This window comes from Apium graveolens, chromosome 5 (genome assembly GCF_009905375.1).
Source record: "Apium graveolens cultivar Ventura chromosome 5, ASM990537v1, whole genome shotgun sequence".
In the NCBI taxonomy this organism is placed as follows: Eukaryota; Viridiplantae; Streptophyta; class Magnoliopsida; order Apiales; family Apiaceae; genus Apium; species Apium graveolens.
Window position 1 is genome coordinate 4,588,181 of NC_133651.1, and position 16,174 is coordinate 4,604,354.

At 31.8% G+C, this 16,174-nt stretch overlaps 3 protein-coding genes across 3 annotated transcripts; 2 read left to right on the top strand and 1 right to left on the bottom strand.

Moving 5' to 3' along the window:
• Window positions 1-4,390: 4,390 nt before the first annotated feature.
• LOC141662048 (B3 domain-containing protein Os01g0234100-like) lies at window positions 4,391-7,648 on the top strand. Its single transcript, XM_074469100.1, has 7 exons — window positions 4,391-4,760; window positions 4,838-4,930; window positions 5,256-5,287; window positions 5,376-5,511; window positions 5,609-5,815; window positions 6,469-6,559; window positions 6,674-7,648. The coding sequence occupies exons 1-7, from the start codon at window positions 4,512-4,514 to the stop codon at window positions 7,426-7,428; spliced, it is 1,563 nt and encodes a 520-aa protein (XP_074325201.1). The 5' UTR covers window positions 4,391-4,511; the 3' UTR covers window positions 7,429-7,648.
• A 384-nt stretch (window positions 7,649-8,032) lies between these two features.
• On the top strand, window positions 8,033-8,987 carry LOC141724073 (protein PLANT CADMIUM RESISTANCE 2-like). The gene is made up of 3 exons (XM_074526062.1): window positions 8,033-8,336; window positions 8,420-8,632; window positions 8,809-8,987. Exons 1-3 carry the CDS (start codon window positions 8,090-8,092, stop codon window positions 8,883-8,885), a joined length of 537 nt encoding a protein of 178 aa, XP_074382163.1. The 5' UTR covers window positions 8,033-8,089; the 3' UTR covers window positions 8,886-8,987.
• A 2,343-nt stretch (window positions 8,988-11,330) lies between these two features.
• LOC141662050 (caltractin-like) lies at window positions 11,331-14,817 on the bottom strand. Its single transcript, XM_074469101.1, has 7 exons — window positions 14,662-14,817; window positions 13,401-13,521; window positions 13,280-13,316; window positions 13,154-13,181; window positions 11,999-12,151; window positions 11,800-11,902; window positions 11,331-11,523 (listed from the first exon to the last, which is right to left on the bottom strand). Exons 1-7 carry the CDS (start codon window positions 14,662-14,664, stop codon window positions 11,459-11,461), a joined length of 510 nt encoding a protein of 169 aa, XP_074325202.1. The 5' UTR covers window positions 14,665-14,817; the 3' UTR covers window positions 11,331-11,458.
• Window positions 14,818-16,174: the final 1,357 nt, after the last annotated feature.

Genomic DNA, 16,174 nt, shown 5'->3' on the forward strand with positions numbered 1-16,174 from the left:
TATAATTAAATCTCAACCGACACGAATTGACATATACTCTCCGTAGACTTCGTTTTCATTTTAATTTTTATTTGTTAATGTACATCCAAGCGTCGATTTATATTTAAATAATCATATTAGTAAAAGTTGACATGTTAGATTTATATAAGTAAAATAATTAAGTTCATAACTAGAACTATACTGTGAAATTTTAGAACACTTAACTTCGAATTTTTTAACTACATAATTTAACAGCATTTATTTAATATATTTTGATCGGTGTTCTGCACAAATTATGAGATTCAGTTTTATGTAAATAATAATTTTATTTTATTTTTGATCTCGGCACCGTACTCGCACGGATTACCAACTATACTCTTTGTTAATAAGCGGAAACATGTTTTATTGTAGCACAACCGAAGTACCCAAAGTACCAAATTTTGGCACTCTCTTAATATAATTTTTTTATTTGTTAGTGTTCATCCAAGTGTTTATTTACGTAATTAACATTAAATTATTTAAAATAATAAATATTAGTTTGTTTCACAAAAACAAAATTAATATATTAGTTTTCTAAAATAAGTAAAACAATGTAGAACTATAACTATAGTGAAAATTTGTTATTCAATTCTTTTTAACTACATAATTATTATTTGTAAATACCAAATTTAATAATTGTTATAATATATTAATTTCAACATGTATTTCACACGGATTTTGAGTTCAATTCTCTACGACTACTTATTCGATATTTTTAATCTCGGGCTCGTGCGTCGTACGAGTTATCAACTATTATACTAATAAGCGAAATCATGTTCTATTAGAACACACAAGTAACAAATCTGAATACTCACTAGAAAATTATATAATAATTTTTAAAATTTTATATCATTAAATCTCAACAAACACGAACTAAGTTTTACTCTCTATTAACTTTATTTTCACTTTAATTTATATTTGTTAGTGTCCATTCAAACGTCGATTTACTTTTAATTAATCATATTAGTAAAAGTTAACATGTTAGATTTATAAAACAAGTAAAATAACTAGGTGGGTAACTAGAACTATACGGTGAAAATTGAGTTTTATACTTGAGTTCGATTTCTTTTAACTACATAATTTAACGACATTACTTTATTATACTTCGATATATTTTTCGGCTGAATTAAAAAATTCAATTTATACGAATAATAACTTAATTTTACTTTTAATCTCGGCCGCGTGCTTCACACGAGTTACCTACTAGTACATATTAAAGTCAGACTTACCTGAATGCAACCAACGCGGATAATTTACACCAACCAGATGCCCCCAGAAAATCTTGATTTGTTGTGCGGTTATTAGTAATACTTTTTATTATAAACTCAATAAAATCCTAAATCTTATCGACGTGGGATTAGGCATTACAAACTCCCCAAACTAAACTCATGACGTCCTCGTTGAACAGACAATTCATAGGACAAAGATTGTATCTCTCTAGTCATTTTTAGCCATTGTGAGATAATATCGGCTATTTTGTGTCCCTAACTCCAAATTTCTGTATTTTGTGAGATAATACCACTAGTTTTTGTGTCCCATCTCCAGCAACTTGAAAAATCAAGTTTTCGAGAGTCGCTTCCGACTTTTTTCAAAAATCATGTCAAGTCTCGATTTCGAGTCTAAAATAAATTGAAATAAACTAACCGAAATACAATCAATTTGGGTAATACACAAGGTCATCACATGCTCTTAAAATATTATGATTTGTTGATATATTTAATAGTATTGTTTCGCCTTGTAAACTGAACAAAAATTCTAAATCTCATCGACTTGTGATTACCGGTTATTTAAAGAGTAACGTTAGAGTAATAAAAAAATACAAAAAATTGTTATCAAATGACAATATAAAATAATGTAATTGATACTATTGGTGTGAATATATTGAGAGTATGTTTGCATTTAATAAATAGAAGTCTGACACATGTCAGTTTGTAACTATTTAAAAAATTAATAATATTTTTGTTGCATAAATTAGGGGTGTGCATGGTGCGGTTTGGTGCGATTTTTAGCATTAACCGTAGCCAAACCAATACATGCGGTTCGGTTCGGTTAATTGCTATTAACCGCCACCAAACCGCTTAAAACGGTTTTCGGTTTCAGTTAACCATTTATCGGTTTCGGTTTTTATTCGGTTTTTTTATACATTTTTTACTTGTACGATTTTTTGTTGGTAATGTGTTGGATAAAAAAAACATCAAGTTAAGTGATAATATTACATTAATCACTAAAGATTTGTCACTTTAGAATTCGTTAAATAAAATTATATATTTCATAAATTTATTTTTTGAATGTATAATTCATATTATTTTAAATAATTGATAAGAAATATGATAAAAATTTATGTTCACAACAATGAAAAAAAAGAGTATATATCAAAATATATGATAAAATTGATTATATACATATTAAAAAAAATTATGATTTAAGAGTATTTACATATTAATCTTAATTAATTTATGGTATTATATTATACAATTTACATTACTAATATAAGTTAATATTTAATTAACAAAATATTACAACCGAGTTATGATAATATATACATGTATATATATAATATTATAGAATATAGCGGTTCTAATTTCGGTTCGGTTTTGATTGAAAACCGGAACCGAAACCGCACCGCTAATTCAGTTTTTATCGGTTCGGTTTTCTTCGGATTTTTTTTCGGTTTGGTTTTTTCGGTTTGGTTGTTTTTCGGTTTCGATTTTTTCGGTTCCCCCCTAGCATAAATTGTTTTTAAAAAAAAAAGAAAAAGAAACGCCGGGGCCGGGTAATGGGCTCGAGAGCTGAAATACCGAAGAAAACGTGATGATATGAATTGTTACCGGATAATTGTGATTTGTTTAGTAAACAGATAGACTGGACAGGGCTTTTAAGTTTTATCCATTGCCAGCCTAGAGCCCATTTATTAAACCTGATAGACTACCAAATTTCATATCTTAATGTAAAATAAATTTATTTTCTAATCACTATTTTTAAATATATTTTAATAATTGTATGCAGCAGTATGCCTGGGGTGGGCTGAAAAACGAGACTCTTCTGTATTAAGAAGACAATTATAATCGCTCTGATCACTGTATAGTGGCCCGCATAGTAAAATTTATTATAATTTTTGTTTTTATAAATAAAAGTTTATTTTTTTTAATGAAAATAAGAATTTAAGTTATATATTTTTATCCAGAAAAAAAAATAAAAAATTATTATTTTAACTATTCAGTCAAACCACTTAAAATGATCGCAGAAAAATCAAGTGATTATTAAAAAAACGGAGGGAGTATTCTGTTTGTGTTTTGCTCTCCATCCCCATTCCAGGGTGTATTGACTATTGAACTCAATGGCTTCTGTTTAATGTCAAATCTGCCCAACAACTTGTGGGGGTCTACGAGTCATACAAAGATGGTGTTTTTAACAACTGCGTTTTAACCGGCTACATTAATCAATTACGCACACATTTTACTTGCAGTACTTCTACTAAAATAGTTTAGATATTCAATTTTTCATTTCGGGACTTTAATGGAATTTGTTTCAACCTGAACCCACACTAAACCTGGTTTTGAAATTTAAAGCATTTTTATGAACACAGGAGTATAAATTTGTAACTAAAAAAATGAATGAGGTGATAATGACATTAAATTTAGGTGTTAAAAAATTTAAATTTAACTATATTTGTAAAGACAATTGTGATTAAGGGTCATGTTCGGTTTGAAACCTTTAGCTTGTGAATTTGTAGAATAAATACATTTTAGATAAGTTATTTAAAAATTTTCGACAAAACTAGAATTTTTTTTTATTTATATTATTCGGTTGAACTTTGTATTTTATATTAAAATTACGAGATATTTTAATAACTGAATTAAAAGAATCTATTCAAAAATTTAGGGTTCTGCATCAACATTTATCTTACTCATTTGTAGTATTAATTTACTTTATTATATAATATTAATATGCTATTTATATAGAGTTCAGAGGTAAAACATATAAACATTCTACGATAAAATTATTTTGAAAATATTTTTTTTTTATAATAAATATGACTTATCAAACTCAAGATTCAGGAGGATAAACAATTTTGAACATAGAAAATAATGTAAATATATGTGTACAGGTTTAGATGATGAAAGTTATCTATTTAAAATTTAGTTAATAGTTTCGAGGTTTCATTTTAAGGATTAGTTGTAATCTTAGCCTATAAACCATGTACTTTGTATTATTTTAAAGCTAAATCAGAAGTCTAACCCTGGTGAGCTCCATCTCGTGTCCAACAGGCATAACAGCACCACAGTAAAACAGTAAAAGAGGACTAAAAAGAGTTCTTACAACGTAAATTCCCGGTCGTTGGAGTGTCCTCCTGTCCGGTCTCTTCCTCCTCACTTTATGTTAATTTTTATTATTATTACACAAACAGGCCTTCCTTTTTATCCCATTTTATATCAGGGCCTTTTCTTCTTGTTATTACACAACACAAATCTCCCTGTTTTCACATTCCGACCATGAAACTCAAAGTTGTTAGCCGTGGTGTTGTCTCTGTCTCTCTCCCTCTCCCCACCCCAAACCCTGATCATCCTCAAACTCAAACTCAAACTCAAACTCAAACTCAAACTCCTCCTGTTAACTACAACACCAACAACATTAACAACACTCCCCAAGAACTCATCAAAAAAGAGCTCCCTGATGATGAACATAGCCTGGTTCTCGCCCTGTTTACTCCTGATCTCTCTAAATCTGACTCATCTCCTCAGGTCTCTTCTCCTTACATGCTTAGTTACATCTCTCTCTCTCTCTCTCTAATTATGTGGATCTGGTTTGTTGGTTTCAGGATAAGTCAATTGTTAAGTCCAGGGACCTTAATGATCTCAGGCTTTCTCTCCCGGCTAAAAGAAAGACTAAGCTTTCGTCGAAATCTAAGCTTGTAAGCTGTTTTTTAGTACTCTTTAATTGTGATTGTTACAGGGTTGTTGTAAAGATTTTAGCTTGCTGGTTGTGATCTGTGTGTGAATGAGTTTACAGTTTTTTTGTTATTATGTTTGTGGTTTTTTGTGCGGTTTGGTTTACAGTTACTTGCCAGATTCGACATTGGTGCCTGTGAAATGTTAAGTTGATTGTTGGTTTTCGTGTGTGTAAACCTTGATTGAATTGAGCATTTGTGTTTTCGGGTAATTGCTTGCATTATGTGTTTCCTGTTTTGGAGTGGTGGAGTTAATGGTGGGAGAATAATGGGTTTATTTGATTGACAGGCATTGTCGGATATGCCGATAAGGATTGTGAGGTGAGTTATTAAGATTGTTTCTCTTTGAGATTTTTGTAATCATTTAAAGGACTGTAGTGACTGTGATGTTTGTGTGATGCTGCAATAGGGAGAAGGCTACTCCTCCCCAGGTCAAATCGGCGACGGTGATACGGGCAGAGGAGATGCAGGCGGGTCTAGGAACTGAATTTCCTAGCTTTGTCAAGTTGTTGGTTCGATCACATGTTTCCAGCTGTTTCTGGATGGTTAGCACGCTTAAACAGTATGAAATTTAATTAATTTATTCAGGAAGCGCTTTTAAACCATGGTACATGAGTATATTGTTGTTAATTTTGAGTGCAGGGCCTTCCTATGCCATTTTGCAAGTATCATCTACCGAATACAGACGTCATTCTTATCCTGGAGGATGAGAATGGTGACAGTGCTGAACTAAAGTACATAGCAGAGAAGACAGGACTTAGTGCTGGATGGAGAAAGTTCGCTGTAGGACACAAGTTGCTTGAAGGAGATGTTTTGCTCTTCCATCTAGTTGAGCCACTGAAGTTCAAGGTGACACTGGAACTTGATTAATACGTGCCTTAGTTTTTCACTTTTTAGTTCTTTGTTCAACACATACCTTATGTCTCTAACAAACAGAGGCAATGGAGGAGCAAGTCATATTTTCCACTCCAGCACCTAGTTACCATAGTTATCACGACTCCAAGCCCCCACTTTACTGTCGGGAACTATGTCAAGAACTGTCACAGTGTAAACAATTTTTAGCTGTGCAACATTGCGCTTGTAGAACTTTTTTAACCCATTTTCATCGATTTGGGTCAGGTTTTTCTGGTCTAGCTATCTAGTTATAATTGATAAATACAATAGGATTAACAAAAGCAACTTATTTACGTTATAGACAGAAACGGGTACTAATACAAATGTTCAAAGAATAAGAACTTTTTTTTTCTTGTTATTAATGTTGCATACTTGCATTGGTTTACATCATTTTTAGAAATTCTAAAGTCTTGTATACAAGTTACAGCATTGTGGATGCAATATCTAGAAATGCTTAATGCTTTAGTGTAGGAGACTCGGAACTTTTGTTTCATGGAGAGGCGATCAGCTGACCAAAAATGTTTTTTTTTGAAATTTAACTTGGCATTGTTATTCTGTTATAATTGTGATTATTTCATCGCATGATTTAGACCATCCTCATTTCATAGGTGTATGTAGTAAGGCAGAATGAACTGACTGATGTGGATGGTGCTCTTAGCCTCCTGAATCTGGATGTTAAAGCAAAACCAATTCAAGCAGGTTTGTGTGTAATCAAATCAGTATTTATAGCATCATATCTTAGATGTTTGATGTGTTGGACTAATTTTTTTGCTTAGTTTTAGTGCGCTAAAATTTCTTTAAATTATTGAATAGCAAATGAGAGGGGAATTATAAAACCTCTGTTGATAAGGAAGCGGAAGCGTCCAAGTGCAACAACTGTAATTCAGAAGAAGAACAAGAAAATGTTGGTGTCGAGATCAGTACGTGACCTGGGCCAGCTAATGGAACAATCTGGGAATGATAGTGAAGAGGTTGGTTCAGAAGTATTGGAAGGTTCTAGGTTGTCTAAAACATCAGTTCCTTTTAAAGATGTTAACAGCTTCGAGGACTTCCACATTGTGGTGAATGACGTGTGCATTGATTCTGAATTGCCCGAGCATATAAGGTTCAAGTATTATGACCTTTGCCGCAAGAAGAATGCATTTCTTCACAGCAGATTTCTCCCAGGCCTCTATTCAAAACTAATTGCTGGTATCATTGGTGAAACCGTGAACGTTGCAGATGCCATAAAAGGTTGCAAACTCACTACCTCTTGGGATGAGTTTGCAGTTTGGGAGAAGTCCTTGAAATCATTTGAGCTTTTGGGCATGAAAGTTGGATTTATACGTCATCGTCTCCATAAATTAAGAGGCCTTGCCTTCGAAACTCAAGGTGCTTCGGACTTCAAGAATTATCTCGGAGCAATATCGAATCGAATTCATGCTGAAGATGAAATAAGGAATCTCGAAGCAAGGCTTGTGGAATTGAAGGCAGCTTCAGAGAAATATGATGCTGACATTGAGATGCTGAGATCAAAAGCTGAGAAGCATGAGTCTGACTTTCAGGAAGAGGTTGATGCTCCATGGTGACACACCGAATGAAAACTAAATGTTGTGTTGTCTGCAAAGTAGTTTAGTGCAATGTAGGCAGAAGAATATTGTCACTCTCTCTTTCTGCCCCCATAATTTCTGTTGTAACTTTGAAGATTTTAGTATGGGCAATGTTTAATCCGACCCTTAAACTTCTCTGACTTGGTCATGCTTTATAATTAAGCAAGACATGGAGTATAAATGTAATATATTTAATTGATTTCGTTCTTGGTTCACTTTAATTTCGGAGTGGAAAGATTTTCTTCTTGTCTATATGTATATTCAATATACTAAATACAATATTGGTGATCGACGATTGAACTTGGGACGACAAATGATAAATTTTTAACGACATGAACTACCCAACCGTGCTCAATAGTTACTGAATTTTAATCCTAGCAAGCATAGTCCCGGTATATAGGCTTGGGCTGCAAGCGTTTTGAGATTATGACTCATGTGACCAGGCTCATAAGCCTGAGATCAAGGGGATCTAAGTGCAATTTCACAATCTCAATGTACCTAGTTCATCCCAAAAGATTAAAAGCTTCCCAGGTTGCCACATATTTAAGTTATCACTACTACATGTCTTGGAAAGGAGACCACTTTGAGTTCCTACATATACAAGTCCCTCCATTCCTTCTCGAGCATCTGCAATTAAGATATGCATCCGCCTACAGATTATACAAAATATGCACAGGGATATCCCAGTGCTCCTATGAGCATCCCTCCAGCTCAACTCTACCCACCCTTTGCGGTGCACATTCCCACCCCCACCCCCAACACTTCCACAAAGTGGTCTACTAACCTTTGTCATTGTTTCGATGATCCTGTCAACTGTTTAGTTACTTGCATCTGCCCTTGTGTCACCTTTGGACAAGTTGCTGAAATTATCAGTCAAGGCGAAACAAGTAAGTTCATGCAAAAGAGCAATTTTGCATTTTTATTTAAATCAATGTTCATTTTCTGAGTACTTGTATTGGCTTTGTTACAGCTTGTTTGGCTAGTGGTGGGATATACGGAGTGTTACTGGGAGTCACCGGATTAGCCTGCCTGTATTCATGCTTTTATAGATCAAGAATGAGGGGACAGTATGAGCTAGAGGAGGCACCCTGCGATGACTGTGTGCTTCACCTGTGCTGCGAGACCTGTGCACTTTGTCAAGAATACAGAGAACTCAAGAACCGTGGCTTTGATATGCGTATAGGTAACTGAACATCATTTCACATTCAAGTTTTATTTGCTAATTTCTCAAGACTTGGGAAAGCCAAGTTCATTTCAAAGTTAACCTGATTTCTACGTTCATCTGAAACATTTAATCCTCTGTATGTGATATAAGTATCTGACACAAGTAATTGATTATCGCTTTTGTTGAATGCAAAGGTTGGGAAGCAAACATGAATAGGCAGCAAGGCCCGGGAATTACAGTAGCTCCATTTCAGGGGGTCATGAGAAGATGAAGTTCTATATAATTCTCCGTCTCGGTTGTAGTAATTTGTTATCAATAACTAGTTATAGTGCTAACATCATAAATTCTTGAGTTATTTGCAAAATGCATCCCGTGGTTTGGCCAAAATGCATTTTTTTACTTATACTTTAGATAACTGCACTTTGCATCCCCTTACTATTTCGGCGCGACAAAATTGCACCCTTTTCGTTAATTTTGTTAAAATTTTCAGGGGTATTTTAGGAAATGTAAATATTAAATTATTTTCAGATCTTTATTTAAGGTTTATAACCCTCTAAACGATACATTCTGAAAAAATTTAAAGAACGAAAGTTGTAGAGAATAAAAAGATCTTCTCGAAATAAAAAGGTTCAAAATTGAAATATTTTTTTTTTATAATTATTTTTAATAAATTCAATAAGTATATATTTTATTTAATTTTGGCTTCGTAAATTTTTTGATAATTTTGAATGTTATTGTTTAGAAAAGATTTTTTCGTTCTCTATAATTTTCGTTCTTTAATTTTTTTCGAAAAGTATCATTTAGAGGGTCAAAAAACTTAAATAATGATCTAATTATAATTAAATATTTTAATATCCTAAAATGCCCCTGAGAATTTTAACAAATTTAACGAAAAGGGTGCAATTTGTCGCGCCGAAATAGTAAGGGGATGCAAAGTGCAGTTATCTAAAGTATAGGTAAAAAAATACATTTTGGCCAAATCACGGGGATGCATTTTGCAAATAACTATAAATTCTTAATAATTTCTTTTATCTTCTACCTTCCATTTGTAATTTATCAGTTGATCAAAAAATAAAAGAAGTTGTTTTACGATTACAAACTTTCACATTATATGCTCGAGTCAGTGTGTCAGTTTGCTAGATTTTCTGATCAGATTTAAAGAGTTCACAAACATATACAAGTAAGCATTCTGGTTTTAAGAGAGCCTATCTTAACATTATTATGCTCAAGTCACTTTCCTAGAATTTCAAGTCATATTTAAAGAGTAAACAAGTTTATAAGCATTCTGGTTGTGTAAGCAACATTCATCTATCACTTCACATGTACATGTTTCTCTTTGCTAACATATACTATGTTTTATTAAAAAAAGTTGGAAAATATTGTATTAAATATCAAAGTGGTCACTCAACTGAAAAATATATATCAAATTAATTATCAAATTTAACGGGTATCATTTAAAATATCAAAGTGGTCACTCAACTTAAAACCATATTTCAGTTTAATTATCAAACTTAACGGGGTATTATTTAAATCACTAAAGTCGTAATAAATATCAAACATATAACTCAAAATATGTGCTCGAGAATTAAAAATTATTTAATGGAGTTCTAAACATTTTTCTTTAATCCTATTACAATCGAAAACTAGTATTTTAGATAATATCGTGAGATTTTTAAAAAAATTATCAACTAATTATTTTTATTCGAATAAAAAAAGGGCTACAAAATTAAAAATGAATAGTAGATAAATTTTTAAAAATCTTACTATATTATCTAAAATATTAAAATTCATTAATTTTTATTTGGTTATAATAGGATTGAAGAAAAATATATAGAACTGCATAAAATAATTTTTAATTATTGAGCACATATATTGAGGTATCTATTTGATATTTATAATGACTTTAATAATTCAAATGATATCCGTTAAATTTGTTAAATTTGATAATTAAACTGATATATGATATTCAGTTAAGTACTACTTTCATATTTAAAAGTTCAGTAGTCCAAGTTTTGCAGCATGCACTTAGTTTTCAGTTGTTTTTATGCGATCGTTAAAAGAAGACATAAATAACATGCAATTCTGTTGATTTGAAATATAAGGCACTTGTGTTGTGAACACGTCCAATCCAGCTAGACCTTATAACGAAAGTTTTCCGAAAAATATTGGGCACCACTCAGGATGTAGAGACCATATCTGGAGTCAAGTCCTGCTCAAGAACATGGATATAATCACTTAGTTTTCTAGAAACTAGTTTGAAATGGCCCTTGCCCGCACAGTCTAGACTCTTGTAACATCAAAGAAGCTTATATATTGTTCAAGGGCATGAGTCTTTCATGTGAAACAAGGTCCATGTTTTAATTGCTTGGTGATTTTAAAGCACCCTCACTATTTAGAAACATGGAGTATATGGCTTTTTCAATAGCATTTTTGCAAGTATGTTTGTCTGTAAGTATCAAATGGATCAATCTAGTAAAGTACCCAAAGTCATTAGCTAATTTTGAAATCTAAACAACCAGCTGAAACTCAAGTACTCAATTACTTACCTCATCTCTTTGCATATATAGTAAGACTGGAAAATAATATTTGTTATATTTCAGATGATTGAATAATATTTGAAGGTATTCTTTCTGAAAAGTATAAATTAATCCATCATGAGTTCCTAGTACGTTAAACGTATATACTTAGCAAAAAAACGTATATGCAGCATGTGTGATGTCAGAATCATGTACTACTTAAAACTCAACAAGATGAAGTTAAAATTGCAAATATTTTGGTGTCAGGTCACAAGTCATCTGCATCACCTCAAACAAAGATGTACAAAGATAAATTACATGGGTAAGTTTAATATCCGTATGAAGTTCTTCTCATCATCCTCATGAACTCATCAAAATTAACTTCCCCGTCACCTGAAATTCCAGAGAAAAGATTACTTGTAAGATCCCAAGGGGCAATTTTTTTTAAAACCTAGAACCTCCTATGTAAGGAAACTTTAGCATTTATTGTGTTTTCTGCTGATATTTTGGTACAAACTTTACAGAATATTAAAGAATGCTCCGAACAACTTGGACCAGATATAAAAGGACACATTGTGCCTGTAACTTATTGTAAATTATTAAGGCTAAAACAGTCCGATGGATATTGTAGGAGAGATTTCAGTCAATAATATAAAGAGGAATACTTACGGTCACGATCTGCTTCCTCAACCATTTCGTGAATTTCTCTCTCCGTAAAAGCTTCACCCAACTCCTTGGCAATGCGCTGAATGTCTGCAATTGAGATCTTTCCCTGTAAACAGGAAAAATACAATACTAGTTAATATGAACGCCCAATGCAGGGGCAGACACTGTTAGAAGTTGAGAGTAAAGAAGCGGCGAGATTCACATTTTTATCTTGGTCAATGATTTGGAATGCTTTTGTCAACTCCTCCTTAGAATCCCTCTCACCCATTTTGGCTGTCATCATGTGCACAAATTCATCAAAATCAATTGCACCACTGCCATCTTTGTCTACATCAGCAATCATTTGAGTAATTTGCTGGAATGTGCATCACAACTCATGTTAGTAGAGTAAAATAACTTGTACAATACATGTGATATGATTAATAATTTCGGCCTGTAAATTCAGGATATGAAGAGTACAAGAAATTAAGTAAAATAGTATATGCATACACCCTGAAAATAATTTAATATAGCAAATGACTATCTAATGGATTTAGGTCCACAACCACAATTGTATATCTCTTGATCAAGGCTTGATTTTTCACTGTTGAAGTCATCGATCAATGGTTAAGATAAGGGCTATCTGCAACTTCTCTAGCAGTGTATTTCTCCACCGCAGTGGTGGTGGTGGGGGGGGGGGGGTAGGCCACCTTTTACTACCCTCCCCAGTAGAACACAGAGCTAAATACAAGTTTTGATTTGTAATCTTGCACGTTCACAGTAGCCGTAGAATTTGATTCTCTAATCTACCTCTTGGCAGGCTACAACATTCCATATACGAGAAATAGATTTTTTGGACCTTTTACAGATAAAGTAGTTGTATGTCTGCCTAAAAGAAACTATTACATATGGATTAGCCCCTGTGGGGAGTTAATTAATGGTGTACATTGCTATTTGTATTTGGGTTGTTATTACTAATACAAACTAGTTTGCAGATTTTTAACTGTTCAAAATACAGTTGGAGAACTAAACACCAACTAAACTATCCACACAAGAGACCTTTGATCTCAAATCAGGACAAAAAACGAGATATGATATACACATGTAGCATGGACGCATGCTTTAGTATTTGAGCAACTACATTTAAATTTTAATATACTGAAGGAAATATAACCTGAAGTGGTTAAGGCTCTCTCCAACGGGGACAAAATCTTTACTGAGTTTATTTATTAATTGTTAACAAACCTCTAATGGATTTAGTGGATGGAAATTACAAAAATTGAGTTAAAATATTTATATGCAAAAAGCATAAAAATTGCTGTAGTTGAGGATCAGGTAGAGAAGGTAGTGCATCAACAGTTCGGTATATAAATTTTACCTCTTCAGTCATTTCAAACCCCAGTGCCCTGTAATATGCATAAGAGGAAGGATAACATTAGATTTATTATGCAAAACCTGGATATAAAAGTTGGCAATAATTAGTGATGTGACATGACATTCGTACCTCATCGCAACATTCAGCTCTTTGGCATCAATGGTACCTACAAAAGGGTGAGAAACAATGTCACTAAACTAAAACTTTAAGATAGATTTTATAAAAATATGTTAGGGGAATACTTGCATACCAGAGCCATCAGTATCAAATAGTTCAAAAGCTTCTTTGATCTCTTGCCTTTTCTGTTGACTTAGCCCATGATGGCGTCCTCTGGGCTTATCTTTTCTGGATACTCCTCTGGAAAGGTTTGCCTAACAAAAAAGTATTTTAGAGAAAGTTGGCGAAAAAATGTGCATCATAAAACAGTTTCTGCGTATACATCATGTACATGTATTAAACAAACAAAAAGATCCATAAACAGTTTTATAAAACAAAAGTATATGTACATTTTTATTCTTTTCTGCTAATAAAGAATATGGACCAACTACAAATCACATTTATATGGACATGAATTTCGTATTCATTTGTTGTTAATAAATATGGACCAACTACTAATACCATGTATTGTGTGACAATTTTTTTTATAAAATTGATGTATAAACAGTTTCTGTCTATACATCATGATCCATAAACATACATTTGTTTTATCATGTCTATATTAGCAATAGGATTATTACCATCATGCAACCTACCAACACTTAAAAAAAGTTATGAATGGGGATCAGCTGATTTAAAAGAATCATACTTCCCTTCAAAGCTCATAATCAAAAAAAGAAGTTTGGAAACCTACATAAGTAATTCTATTTGGCATGTCACAAGAATTATATAATCGGATCTGGATGCCATTGTGTACAACAAAAGCACAAACTTTTATTCCAGTTCCTTCATAAGCCTTAAGCCTAAAGTCACACCTTTAAAGATGAGATGAGATCGACACATTTGACCCAATTTCACTGCCTAGTAATTTTCTAGTCGCAACTTCATTACAATCAAAACCAACAATTTAACCCACCCACTGTCTTGTCAAAACATATTCCTGTTTCTAACATCTCGATTTTGTGCTCTACAAATTATCCAAGACCAGATCTTGTGTCTAAAATCTAAACCCAAAAGATCTATAATTTCACACCAATTTCAATGCCTCCACAGATAAAAAATACAACATTTCTACAACAATTAGCATAAAATCTTGAAAATTTGAATAACATTGTGCATCCCATAGCAAATTGCAGCTAAAGATCCAAACTTTCACCCTCAAATCAAATAAAGATTGAAACTTTCACCTCTAAAAAACAAATTCAACTTAAATATCAAATTAAACTTAGCTCTATCACCAAAACAAAGATCAAATTGCAGTACAATTAAAACAAAAACGAGAGAGAGAGAGGGAGAAGGGAGGGAGAAGAGAGGGAGAGAGAGAGAGAGAGGGGGAGAGAGAGAGAGAGAGATACCATGGTAGATTAAATTGGTGTGTTGAGATTGTCTTGGAGATGATCAGATTTCAACACTTTTTTTAAACTGCTTGAATGAAATTAATTGAAAGGGGAAGGAGAAGGAGAAGCCGGGTCTTATTTTAAACTCTTTTCGACTTTTAATTTGATTTGGATTTCAAATTTAGGCCCAGCATAATTTGGACTGAGTTTAAAGGCCTAAATTTCCTGGATTACTTTTTGTATGCTTTGTTTTTTAAGTTTAGCTCTTAAGTTGGTCTTGCCCATATTCTCAATCAAAATATATATTAATAATAAAGTAGTATATTTGAAAAAACAGAGCAAGTTAATTATTTTTTATGTTTTAAATTTGATTATATAAATATATATATAAATTTTATCTACAAGCTTGTCTTTTATCTTGATAAACAAACCTTTTATTTAACATCGAAACTTAAATTAAAAGTTTTTTTAAAGTAAATTCGAGAAAGCTTTTGTTTTTTAAAGTAAATTTAACGGCATTTTGGGGGATGATTAGTATGACGATTACTTATCGATAGAAACTAGCATAACAACTCGTGTCATTTTCTAGAATTTTTTTATGTATCATCAAATTATAATGGTTTTAGTTATTTTTTATTTGTAAATATTTTATAGTATCTAACCTATGTCAAATATAATTTGATTGTTTATCAGTGTGTATGATTTTCATACAAGACATTATAAACTTACACAACATTTCTAACATAGCTCGTTAATCAAATTATATATATTCTTGTTTACGTTGTATAATTTGTATTTAATGAATACAAACAGGGGAGTTATTGTACGTTTAAAACGAAAATATTAAACTTAATCCGTATAATGCCGTTAGTATGTTTAAAAAAACTGCAAATTAATATATATGTTGAATACATAGTTGATCTAAATTTTTGAATTTTATTTAAATAAAATATATGTAATAAGCTATTTTATTACTGAAGTCGGTACTAACTTACAATTAACTTACTCAATTTGTACTCAACCGAGCAAAGTTACAGTTGTTACATAATAATTAATTCTATATTGTAATGACTTATTATTGATATTCATCATTTTTTTCAAGAATTCGAAGAACAAAAATTATAATTATATCATTATTAAAACCATTTTTAAGTTTTTTCATTTACGACTCTAATATTTTTTCTTATAATAATTTTATAATATTGCATACTATTCTCCTAAAATTAAATAATTTCAATTTGATAAAGTTTTATAAATATTAGTTGAACTGATTAATTTTTTCAAATTACTGAACAAGATATTTTTTTCTTTAAATAGCGTAAAATGCATTGAAATCAAATGCTACAATATAGTGCAGATTTAATTTTTATTTAAATAATTCAAAATATTTGTACGGTATTTTAGAGCAAATAATATTATTTCCGTCAATAAATATTGTTTATCTTAAAAAATTGTCTCTGAAAAATTAGTTTTTTAAAAGTGAAAAATAAAAAATTAATAGATTTAATTAAGCATCCTCCTCTGCACGCAA